The 12,374-nt window shown below is 39.5% G+C and overlaps 1 protein-coding gene across 3 annotated transcripts in view; it reads left to right on the top strand.

Annotated features, from left to right (window-relative positions):
- LOC121321557 (TBC1 domain family member 2A-like) overlaps window positions 1–10,589 on the top strand; it is a 34,145-nt gene extending 23,556 nt beyond the window's left edge. For all 3 annotated transcript variants that reach the window (XM_041260561.1, XM_041260570.1, XM_041260577.1), the window contains 6 exons: window positions 2,393–2,565; window positions 5,561–6,061; window positions 6,859–6,979; window positions 7,678–7,863; window positions 8,227–8,348; window positions 9,539–10,589. In XM_041260561.1, coding sequence (XP_041116495.1) covers window positions 2,393–2,565; window positions 5,561–6,061; window positions 6,859–6,979; window positions 7,678–7,863; window positions 8,227–8,348; window positions 9,539–9,776 — 1,341 coding nt within the window. In that variant the 3' untranslated portion in view covers window positions 9,777–10,589. The remainder of the gene's footprint in view (window positions 1–2,392; window positions 2,566–5,560; window positions 6,062–6,858; window positions 6,980–7,677; window positions 7,864–8,226; window positions 8,349–9,538) is intronic.
- Window positions 10,590–12,374: the final 1,785 nt, after the last annotated feature.

Raw genomic sequence — 12,374 nt, 5'->3', positions numbered from 1 at the left:
ATTTTATACTGTACTTATATTTTTTTCATTTTGTTTGTACTCCTGCTTGGTGTTGGAAAACATGGATAGAGAATTGATTAGCAGTTTGCTACGCATGTGGACTGGCAGAGCTATACTGGTGTTTTTTTTCTGAAAAGAGACTAATATTGCAGATAGCAGACTGTTTGGTTCAAATTGCATGTACTGCTTACAATTATTAGAGACATTGCGTCTACAAGTTTCTTGCCCAGCATTGACTGCAAGCTAAAAAGATAACAATCCTGTGGACCAGAAGGGGTCAGGCTGTAAGACTTTGGAATGCAAAGCATAAAGGGGCTAAAAGGCTCCCAGGGACTGGCATTGGACCCAGAGGTTCTCAGAGAGATCGAAAGAGATAATGCCACTGGGATCAAAGGGGCAGATTTATGGACCTTTTTTCTCCAGGAGTGTGAAGAATGCACCGAGTTCAGAGGTTGTCACACTAGACTACACACACAGACACACACACATTAACACTCACACAATAAATTAAATTACCTTGACCATTGGTTAAGTGTCAGAGAAAGGGGAGGTGGACCATCTATACAGAAGGGTATTTAATGTCATGCAAACATTGTAATGATGAGTATTCTGTTTGTCCTGTACCTGGGACCAGACTCCCTGCATATCTCAATAAACCTGGCAACTAATTGAAGAAAAGGACTCTGTGCATTTTCTTGAATCTACTTAATCACCATCATTTTTTTAAGTTACTTCACTTGGTTCCACTCCTTGTTTCTCCTTTTCAGTTGACTGCCTAAGTAGTTCTGACTAACACAAAGATCTATTCGTTCTGACTGGCTGGCTGTTAGCCTGGTCTGCAACCTCAGGTGATTTCATGCATTACTAATAAAAACCGCAGAGAAGTTAGCAATTGAGCCAGCTCCTTCCTCCCAGAATGAACAGGTCAGACTGATTGGGATGTCTCCCTTTCATCTCCAAATCTAGGTCTCCTCTAGGTAGAAAGCAAATTGGAAAGCTATGCAATGTGTTTTTTGGGGTGGGTCAAGTTGTAGCTGTTTCTGTATCAGTCCTGTATCTGCCCTAGTGCCTGTGTCATGGCTCCATGATCATAGTGATCTCTCCTGGGTGCACTGTGCAGTGAAACAGCTACAGGCTGGTGTGATTGCTTCAAATTAGATGTTTTATCTGTCTGGTATGATTGGCAATGGTTTTAAATTATTTTAGATATATGAAGGATCAGACCATTTTTTGTGACATGAAAAACTGTTGTACTACAGTAGGGTTGTTTCAGGATTTCTGGGAGCACTTTAATTAATAGGTATCTCTGAACAGCATGGCTTTGTAGGGGTGACGTCAGACCAGAAATCCAGACTCCAAACAATTAGGAATGCGCTGAATCTGTGACACTAGGGCATCCAGGGTTTTATTGTAAATAATAAACAAAAAGATTTAAACAAAGCACACAGAACAGGACACAGCACTTGAGGCCAAAGTAAAAAAGTAAACAAAACGGACAACACTAAACAAGACAGTGGACAAACAGACAAACAAGTACCGTGCTGGCACTTCCAGCATGCTGTAGCAATTGTTATTTCAAAACGTCCTTCTCTCTCCTGTTCAACACTCACGAACACACAACCCAGAGTGAGTGTAAACATGCAGCTTTTATGCAGCTGTACCCAGACTCGATTACTAATCAATCATTCAATTGGAGTCTCGGTACAACTGCACGTGAATTAATAAAAGTGCAATTCCCCGTGCTCACATATTTTACTTGCACATGAAGTGCTGTGCAATCCTTGTGCCTAAATACAAAAATATACATTTTAAACACTTGTGCTCACAACCCATATTTATATCCTGTGTATTCTATACATAAACACCAACATTAAAAACACTACATATAACAGAAAACACTTAGACATAAAGGGGCAGGACACTTTGAATTAGGGTGACTCTGGTTTAAAAAAATTGTAAAAATAAATAAATATAAAAAAAAGGTTATGCTAAAATTGCCAAAAACATAAAATCTTTGATTTCCTAATCTTAATCGAAAAAAAACAAAACATGTCTCATACACAACAGTTTAGTTTTCAAAGAAATGACCTCCCACAGTGTCCATAAGCAGCGAAGAGGATTTTTAAACACAATTAATTGAAGGGGCAGAAGCAGGATTATAATTGGAATGGTTCCATCAGAAATGTAAAGTTAGTTCTTTGGAAATGCTCTAGGTTCATTTTTACATTTTAATAAACAGGTTCAACCCAGTTAAAGTCACAGGGTTAGAAACCCTCTTCCTTTGGGCTGCCCTGTCTTGGAAATCAATGGGAGGTTGTGGGAGGGTTACTGCTTTGACCAGCTGCTATGTTTTGTTTTAATCCTAACCCTAAACCTCTCTTTTGGTTTGCAGTGTGCCTACCTGGAGGCCAAGAACTGCCAGATTGAGAGCAAATACCTGATCGTGCTGCGCAGGCTGCAGGAGAGCAAAGGGCTGGACAGCAGTCAGCAGGAGATGGTGAAAAGGCTCATTGAGGATGCGCTGCAGGGAGACAAGAAGGACGTCTTTAAACTCAACCCTGTCAGGTAAGACAGTACTGAGATTTCCATAACGGGGTTTCGCATCAAACTTTTTGACCCCTGGTTACTTGCTTGTTTTTTTTGTTCCTAAGGATATTCAGATATTTAAAATGCAGTGCTATTGCTAAACTGCTGATGTGATTGCAAACTACACCAGTTCACAGGAAGCAGCATGTTTTCATCTAGTGCCCTCATATACCGAATTGAAATGTCAAAACAAGCAAAGGATCAAACTGTTAATGTTGGTTTGTTGCAATTGTGATATACCAGGTGTGCAAGTGAAAAGCCCGCGGCAGCTGTTTTTAAATTATGAGTGGTGAACACATTTCTAGCAGGTTGTAGTGTGGGAAAATAAAGAAAGCTTTAAACACATTTTCCAATAAAAGCGCCACATCAGTCTGGCAGTGCTGCTCGCTTATGCTGTGCTCGTACGTATGCAAAAACCCTGCTTGATGAACTGAAGATTTCAAATTTTGATTCATCAGTCCTAAGACCTTCTTCCAGTTTTCAGTAGTCCACTGGCAGTGCTTCATGGCCCAGGCAAGCCTCTCCTTCTTATTTTGCCATCTTAGCAATGGCTTTCTTACTGCCACTCGTCCTGTCAAACCTGCAGCTCGAAGTCTTCTCTTCACAGATGAAACTGAGACTTGCTTACTTCGACCAGTGTTAAGCTGTGATTGAAGCTGTTGTCCTGTGAGCCGCCTATCATGCAAGCTGTTGACTCTCAGAAACTTGTCTTCTGATTCTGTTGTGGCTTTGGGTCTGCCAGACCTCTTCCTGTCAGAGTTTCCTCCAGTTTCCAAGTGCCTTTTGATGGTGTAGGAAACTGTACTCACTGACACCTTGGCTTTCTTTGCAATTTCTCTAAAGGAAAGACCTACATTTTTAAGGGTTATGATGGTCTGTCTGTCTTCCTTTGTTAATTGCCTTTTTCTCGCCATTATGATAGCAACATACTACTTCCTGCAGTACAATACTGTCCAAATAATGCTTAAGAGGGTGTAGTAACACAGTCTATTCCAACACTGCTTTTATACAGACAGAGGGTTTGTAAGTAATCAACAAAAGTTGGGACACCTGTATTAATTGTTAGCATCAACTTTCAAGGCTTAATTTACTTCCATTGCTGCAGAACAGCTGTAAGTTGTTAACCCATTACTTGTTCCCTGAAAAAGGCCTTTTTGTATAACTCTGAAATGTACATTACTTTTCAGTTTTTGGTAACCTAAACTTTTTTTTTAACCTCTGGCAGTTTACTGCTTACCTTTGTACCATTTCAGGTTAATTTAACTGCTTAAATTTCAATAAAAACTGGAAAAATGGGGGTGTTCTAAAACTTTTGACCGGTGTGTGTGTGTGTGTGTGTGTGTGTGTGTGTGTGTGTGTCATTATATATATATATATATATATATATATATATATATATATATATATATATATATATATATATAAAATGTGTATGTCGCGAGAAGGCAGTGTGTAAGATAAGAACCTATGCAATAGTTAGTGTGCGCGCAAACAGCCAAGTAACATCAGTTTATGCAAGTGCCCAAATTTACTTTGAGGACCACTGGTTTAGAACAACAGAAACGCTAATCATAATGCACTTCCTTATTTTTCATGATTATTTTCTCAGTTTATTTTTTGTCATATTACAGAAATTCCTTTCGTAGAGTTTACTGTAGTCTGAACAGCTGCACAGGAACTCTCATTGAAATAGTATTTATTGTAAATTGAACTGAAAACATTTGTTCTGCTGGTAGAGCGATTGATGCAAGCAGCTGAAATGAGTTTGTTGGTACCTGTGTAGTAATCTACATCACAGTACCACTGCTCACCTTAGCACCATATGTACTGGCCTCCTTAGCAGGCAAAAGGAAAGGTCAAAGATTGGGTTGACATTGAACTGCTCCCTAACCATCCACATCAACAGCGATGTGTGTCAATAAACACTGCTGTGCTGCAAATCCAGGACCATGTATAAGGGTTCATGTTAGGCAGTGAAGGTGTACATATGCCCAAAAAGCAGTCAGAGGCTGCAGCAAGTCTACAGTTTATTGTGAAAAAGTGTGTTGTGTTTTTTATTTATTTATTTATTTATTTATTTATTTATTTATTTAATTCATGGGAGTGTCACAGGATCATCAGAATCAACGTCAAAGTTATTCAAGCACTTTACAATAGCTTGTGAAACGGCGTTATAATTAACAGTCTGTAGGTAAAGTGTATCTGCAAGGGCAGCTTTCACTTCTAGTACGTCAGATGCATGTTCACCATTTAGGTCTTGCAAAACAAGTACTGTGTGTAACACATACTGATCTTGGGCATCAGTCGACTCGTCAGTGATCACTGACAAGCAACCAGACTGTTTTCCCAGTTCCATAATCTCCTGCTTGTGATACTTGGCAACTTTAGGTAAGTATTCATGTCTCAGCTGGGCTGATGAAGGAATTGCTCCACTATTTGCTACACTTTGTCTGAAGAATTTACAGAACCTTTGGTTGTCCAAATTCCAGTTATTCAAGAGGGATAATTGCGCAAACAAACATATTAAATAATTTGATTTCTTAAGAATATTGAAAAATCAGTGGAATCGCAATTTACACAGGGCCTTATACATAACCCTAGGCAGGTTAGTTCAAGGCACACATACCATTTAACCCTTTCCTGGTTCTTGTTCTGGCTTCCAAACACAGTTACCTCCACGTAACTGTCACACTTCAGCCCTACTCCCTTCTCTCCCTTAGTGTCTCTCTGTCAGCTGCTCCAACTCAACTAACTTTGAGTTGGAGCAGCTGATGAAGGAGGAATACGCTGGCAGAGGTGACTGATTAGAAATATAACAGTGCAACTTAACAGAGGTTCATTACACATAAATGACCACCGAACTAAATCACAAAAACCTGGAGTCATGCACCTACTGTACAGTGCTATATGATAATCTAGGGAATACGTGAATACTGCATGTTACCAACATCCTCGTTTAACTTTCTTTCCCCAGTGACTACGACGACTATGGATTCAAGACCATTCCTGATTACGAAGTAGAGGACGTGAAGCTCCTGGCCAAAATCCAGGCCCTGGAGATCCGTTCCAACAACCTGCGCAACAACGAGATGGTGGACAAGCCCTTGCGGACCAGGTGGGCCAACTACCTGGGCAGCTGTCCCTTTGGCAAGCTGGCTCCCTCCCCGGAACTGAAGGGCCTGATCCGGTGCGGGATCCCTGTGGAGTACCGGGAGCAGGTGTGGCGCTGGATCGTGAGGACACGGACGCAGGTCTATAGGAAGCGGAATCCCAATCGCTACCAGGAGCTGATGAAGCACTGCGAGATGTCTGAGCACCCGGCCTCGCGGCAGATCAGGCTGGACCTGCACCGCACCCTCACCGGCAACAAGCACTTCTCCTCGCCAAACTCCGACGCAGTCCAAAAGCTGCAACGCATTCTGCTAGCCTTCTCCTGGCAAAACCCCACCATCGGCTACTGCCAGGGCCTCAACCGGTACTGTACCCTTTCTATTGAAAGTCCTTAATACCATTTGCTCATTTTAAGAAGTAAAAGGTTTCGCCAAAAAAAATCACTTTCTTGTACTTCTTGGACGTGGATCAGCATAACTTATCCTATTCTAAAACAGAGAATAATGCCTATTACTGGTAAGCGGTGTCACAGATAGTGGCAGCATTACAAGTGTTTAACATTTGAGAGCACTTTGTTGGAGGTAGCTATGCCAGGAGACTATACTAGAGCAATGTGGTGTTGTATTATTAATAGCAATACAAATACACATGCAAACAGTGTTTATTTATTGAGTTAAGAAATATTTGAGAAATTATGACACCTAGTGGTTGTTAACTGTATTCTCTCTCCCAAGAAGGAATGGACTTCTTGTTTTGGAATTGAATGTTGTAGATGTAGGACTGAGTGAAATGTTCAATTATAAATGTCTTCTGCTTAGCAACTCATCCCTCCCCCTGTATAATGTCTTTTTTTTTTTTAGAATCACAAATCTACTGGTCCAGATATGTTATTTAATATTCTACACAACTGTAAAGACAACTGTGGTGGAAACTATGAGTGGCCATATTAAGGCAGATTAAACAATACAAATAAGTGTAAAGTGTATAATTTACATAATTTCTTGCTAGTTTTTGTACATCAAATGTATTTATTCCTCTGAAAATGTCTTTCAAAATAGGGCCAAAAATGTGGCTTGGCACACCTGTATGTCCCCCTTTTCTTTTGAATATTAGCAGCATACTTCCAGTGGAGTCATATGGTGTGTGTGTTTCCGCTTGCAGGTTGGCAGCTATTGCACTTTTAGTTCTGAAGGATGAAGAGGATGCCTTCTGGGGCCTGGTGGCTGTTGTTGAAATCATAATGCCACAAGACTACTACAGCAAAACTCTCACTGCTTCTCAGGTACAGGGTGTACAAAAACTGATTTCAAATCAGCCAGCCCTCTTCTTCCCTCCAGGGACACAAGGACGCAACCATCCTTTTCCATCTCTCGATTTTTGGCAACTTTCTCTGCCTCGCTCTAGGTCACGCCCATTTCATTCTCCGCCAGGTAGTTTTTCGTCTTCCTCGTTTTCTTTTCCTTTGCGGTGTCCATTGTAGAGCTACCTCCTGGATACAGGTTTGTTCCATCCTGAGTACATGTCCTGTACACTTCAGTCTTCTTCGTTTTATATCTGTGATGATTTGGTGGAGGTCTTTATTTGAGATTTTCTTTGACCAGATTTTGCCTATTTTCCAAAGACACCTGTTATGGAAATTGGCTAATCTGTCCATGTCTCTCCGTGTAACACAGCAACATTCAGATCCTTAGAGGAGCACTGACTTATAAACTGTGAATCCCTTTTATGCGGTAAATATTAATGAACAGCTTAATATTTTTTTAGAAATCAGAAGGAAAAAAACATGTTTCTCTAAAATATTACTAATAAAATGTTAATGTTTGTGACATTGCTTGTTGGCCTATAGCTTGAGTTTTAATGCTGTCCCCTTTGCTTCACCGGTAAGTACTGTGGATGTGCTAATTCAGGTGGTCATACCCTATTTGTTCTAACAGCTGAGCAACTCCTGCTGCCCTAAGCAGAGCTCTTTGTTCCTTGCAGGCTGATCAGAGGGTGTTCCGTGACTTTCTTGCTGAGAAGATGCCTCGTCTGATGGCCCACTTCAAGGAGCACAGCATCGACCACTCCCTCATCACCTTCAGCTGGTTCCTGGTGGTCTTCGTGGAAAGCCTGGCCAGCGACATCCTGCTCAGAGTGTGGGATGCTTTCCTCTATGAGGGCACAAAGGTACAGGGCTTGCTGTGTTAGAAATCGGTCATTTAATAACCCCTCCCACCACCAGCACTTGCCCAACTGTGTTGAATCGTGCCTAATACATTTTTCAGCACAAATTGTTGAGAAAAATTGCCTTAACTTGCATACAGACATGTGCACAGTATGTCACACTTATTGTAACTGCTTATCCAATTGTTTTAAATTTATAGTAATGACATTTTAGAGAGTTATGTAGAGTAAAAATGAAAAACATACAGAAACAACTAAAATATAATTAATTATAAAAGGGCTCAGTCCAGTGGCAACCTGATGAGCGAAAGTATCCTTCCTTTTTTTTTTTTAACCTGTACAGTATTGCCTTCTTTCTGTTTGCAGGTGATATTTCGCTATGCGCTGGCCCTCTTTAAGTACAATGAAGAGGACATTCTAAAGATTCACGACAATCTGGAGATCTACCAGTACCTCCGTTTTTTCACCAAAACTATCTCTGATGGCAGGTGAGGCAGAATGAGGATGATGATAATGTACAGCAGACCAGTTGCTGTCAATCACAGACTGTGCAAACAGTTCACACTCATCTCACTCACTGCAGTGGCCATGCTTTTAACCACTAGTAAAGTTAGTAATTTAGACATCTTGATACGTGTACCATTTTGATAATGGTAAATTTGAACAGTGATTTTGCAGTTTACTGTGCTTTATCATGCATCCGCTATGAAACCGTAAGTCCTTATTTACCATTCACTTCCTACAGGTAATGGAGCCCCCACCTCACAGACTCGCATAATGTCTTCTTTGCAGCTTAGAAAACAGATGTACTATATGTATATCTGTTTAATTAACAGTTTTAAAGCAGATTATTAAAGTCTTGAACAATTTAACTTGTTCTATTGGCTGGTTTTACAGGCCCTGATTAGCACTAATCCTGGAGTACCTAATGTTATTTTAGGTAAGGTAGTCCGAGATTAGTGCTAGTTGTAGTTTGTGAAACCAGCCGTTTAAGATCCTATTAAACAGAATTTTCTTGCCATTAGGTCTTAGTGAAAATTAGTTAATCTAAGGATGAATAATTCCAAGGTTCTGTTTTATTTACTAAAAACTTTTCTTTTCTGTTATACTGTAGCACAGAACTGGATCAATCAACCTGCTATTTCTTGATTTTTTTCGGCGAAATAATTGGGATTATGTGATAATAATTTGGCAGAGCTTCCTCACAGTGACTGTAAAGCAGCAGAAATGTTTCCATTGAGTTCTCAAAGCCTTTTCAATTGAATTATTGATCCAATCACCATGCTTCTCCTCTGTTCAGCCACTAAAACCTGAAATACAAAACACATTCATTTAGATGCAGCCATTCATGCTTCAGTGTTTGACAAGAATCCAGGCAGTGCAGAGACAGGGGGCCGTTGACTGATTTGGACCACCTGAAGATTGATACACTGTAGAAGTTAATAAACGATTATGTTCTAAAACTAGGAGATAACAACTTTGTACATCAGATTTACATTGTTTGTTCCTGTTAGAACTGTACGTTGTTTCTCAGGTGTGTATGTCTTTTTATGAATTTTTGGCAGGCCTGTACTTTATTGTTTATGAAAGGGGTAAAAATGCTGAGTTCCCAGGTCCTTTTAACTTTGCAGTTGTTTCATCAGTGGCATTTTGTTTTCGCTTTATCTTCTGTCTTTAGGAAACTAATGAACATAGCGTTTAATGATATGAACCCCTTTCCTATGAAGCTGCTGAAGAACAGACGAGAGTTTCACATGGAGAGGCTGACAGCCGAGCTGAAGGAGCTGGAGAGGATACAGGAGGAGTTTGTGAAAGAACAAGAAGTGATGGAGCGCAAAGACAAGGACCTGGACACTTTTGTCAGCGAAGACGAGGAAGTAATACAGACTGCAGTCAGCTTGCATCACACTCCCTGACGTTATTGAAAAAGTATACATCACTGCTACTATTTAAACTCATTTATTTGCTTTATTATTCCCTGCTGTGGAATATAATGGGGCTTACATACTGTGTATGTCACACACACATCTACAAAACATTTATCCTCTGTCTGTTGTTAAGTATACAGTTATGTCACACTTACATTTTTACATGAACATACTGTTGATGTAGGTCATGGCTCATTTTGTAATGGCAGGTGGTGTACTGATGTACTTGTTTTAGAGCTAACAAATTAAGTTTACCAGACCTGCCAAAAAGCGGAATATTAATGGAGATAGGTGTGTTGGTAATACACACACACACACTACTTCTCTGGGTGCTTGATTCCAAATCCAGTTTAGGTTACACATGAAAGGAGTATGGTGCGTAAAGGAGTAAAGGAGCCCTCGGCGTCCACATCACAAAACCAACACTCAGTGCAGCACAATTGGCACCTGGCAGTCGAAAAGAAATACAAAGATGGAGGGGCAAACCTGTTTCTTATCTCATAAAACAGACTTTTACTATAATTGTCATCTATCAGTGTCTGAATTTCTTCGATCAGCAGTTCCAGTCCACTCGGGTCCATTTACTAAATGAATTATTTTGTAGTTTCCCAAGAAAACAAAAATTAATTAGAGATCTTGAAAGTTCATGTCTTGAAATGTGATTAATTTTGGCCTGGCTAACCAATGTCAACTTCCAATTATCTGAACAATACGGAGATTGTCCAGTTACTGTTCAGAATGGCAGCCAGGTTCCAGGTCTTCTAAACAAGCCTATCTCTGAAATAAACTTCTTTTTTCATGCATTATTTTTTTGTTTATATTCCTATAAATTGCATAGTTCAGTTATTGCTAGGTTAAGTGAAAGACGTTGCTTTGTTTAATTATACTAAGTTGTATTACAATCCTTCCTGATTTGCATGATTTCACGTATGTTTAGAGGTACAGTTTTAATTTATGTACCTCTGATAAACCTAAACTAAATGAGGAAATTAAACAAAAATGTTTTTTACTAAAGCTTGAAAGGGAAAAAATAGGATGAATACAGTGCTATATATATACTGTGCGTGTGTGTGTTTATAAATAAAGTTTTTTTAAATGCAAACTGTTAAGTAAATAGAAATAATGATATGAATGTGTTGATAGTAGGGATAGCTTTTGTTACTGGAGCATGGCTGCAGTGCCTGTTGCGTTGAATTTTAAAAGATGTTTTCCCAGGTTGATTAGAGTGAAAGACAACCAATTCCTCACAGAAACAATGTATTTTAACAAATTATTTCTATTATTATTATTATTTTTTTTAGCTTTTCTCTTCACATGTTTTTTAGAAAACAAAAAAGCATGAGCAAAAACTCAATGCATTCGACAAGGAGTCTTATTCATGAGTAGACTTAATTTGATACAGAGGAGCACCCCTTTTTATACACTCAATTCTTCACAGGTGATTCATCACCTTTTAAGAGGTAGCTCAGTTGACAAACGACTCTTGAGAAGGGAAACTTTTTGGATATATTTTTTTAATTCTGTTGCACCACATGGCCTTAGTGAACTCATGAATAAGACTCTGTCGAAATGCGTGAAGATTTAGTTTGTACTTTTTTGTTTTCTAAAAAATATGTGAAGAGAAAAGCTAAAATAAAAAATAAGAATAATGGAAATAATTTGTTAAAATGTTTTCTTTTGTTGTTGTGAAGAATGGGTTGTCTTTTTCACTCAAATCAATGTATATGGGACTGTTGGGAACCAATACAAGTGGTCTTTATTTGCTCAAGTGGATCCAGCTTTGCATGCTGTCGGACCAAGATTAATTTTGAAAAAACAGTGACTGATTGGGACAATACATTCAGTTATTCACAAAAACGGATTGATAAAGCACTTACTGGTGAACCCCTGTTTTCTACTGTGGATTGTCCAACCTCTGAATGGCACAATCTAGTGAAGTTGAAGAAGCAACTCGCTAGACTTGAACTACACTCTGCAACTTTGATTGAATATTGCTGAGCCAAAAGGATTCCAAGAGGATTGACAGTACAGAAGGGACCTACTTTGTTCACACACAATAACACCTTCAAACAACAGTGGCGTTCGATTTTAAATAAATGTTATTTGGATCTTATGGTCCTTGTCATTGAAACTTCTAAAATTGAAGCAGGAGCAGAAACAAATGAGGCTGCTTTACTGATCACAGAATTAAAGACATCAACTAATTTTCAAGAACAGGAAGCGGCATTACATGCTTCTATAAATCAACTGAGAAGAATTGAAACCATATAAACAAAACGTTCAAGAGATATACAGGATTACTCCAATAAGTCTGTGTATTACTGGTTTAATAAATCAAAACAAGACCAATCCAAAAAAGACAACAAAGTGAGATTATAGCCGGCCCTTCTGGGTCTGGTGCTTCTTTTTCCTTTGCCTCTTCAAGATCTCCTCTGGCTGGGTTTTTAGGGGGGCATTCTACATGAGAAGGGAGCCACATTCATAGACAAAGCAGCAGAAACCGGGGGGGGGGGGGGGCAGAATAAACAGTGCCCCCTCTTTGGACTTGAGACCCCTCACAAGAAGCCAACAGAGGTACCAGTCACA

This window comes from Polyodon spathula, chromosome 1 (assembly GCF_017654505.1).
Source record: "Polyodon spathula isolate WHYD16114869_AA chromosome 1, ASM1765450v1, whole genome shotgun sequence".
Lineage (NCBI taxonomy): Eukaryota > Metazoa > Chordata > Actinopteri > Acipenseriformes > Polyodontidae > Polyodon > Polyodon spathula.
This window is presented reverse-complemented; position numbering and strand designations above follow the sequence as displayed.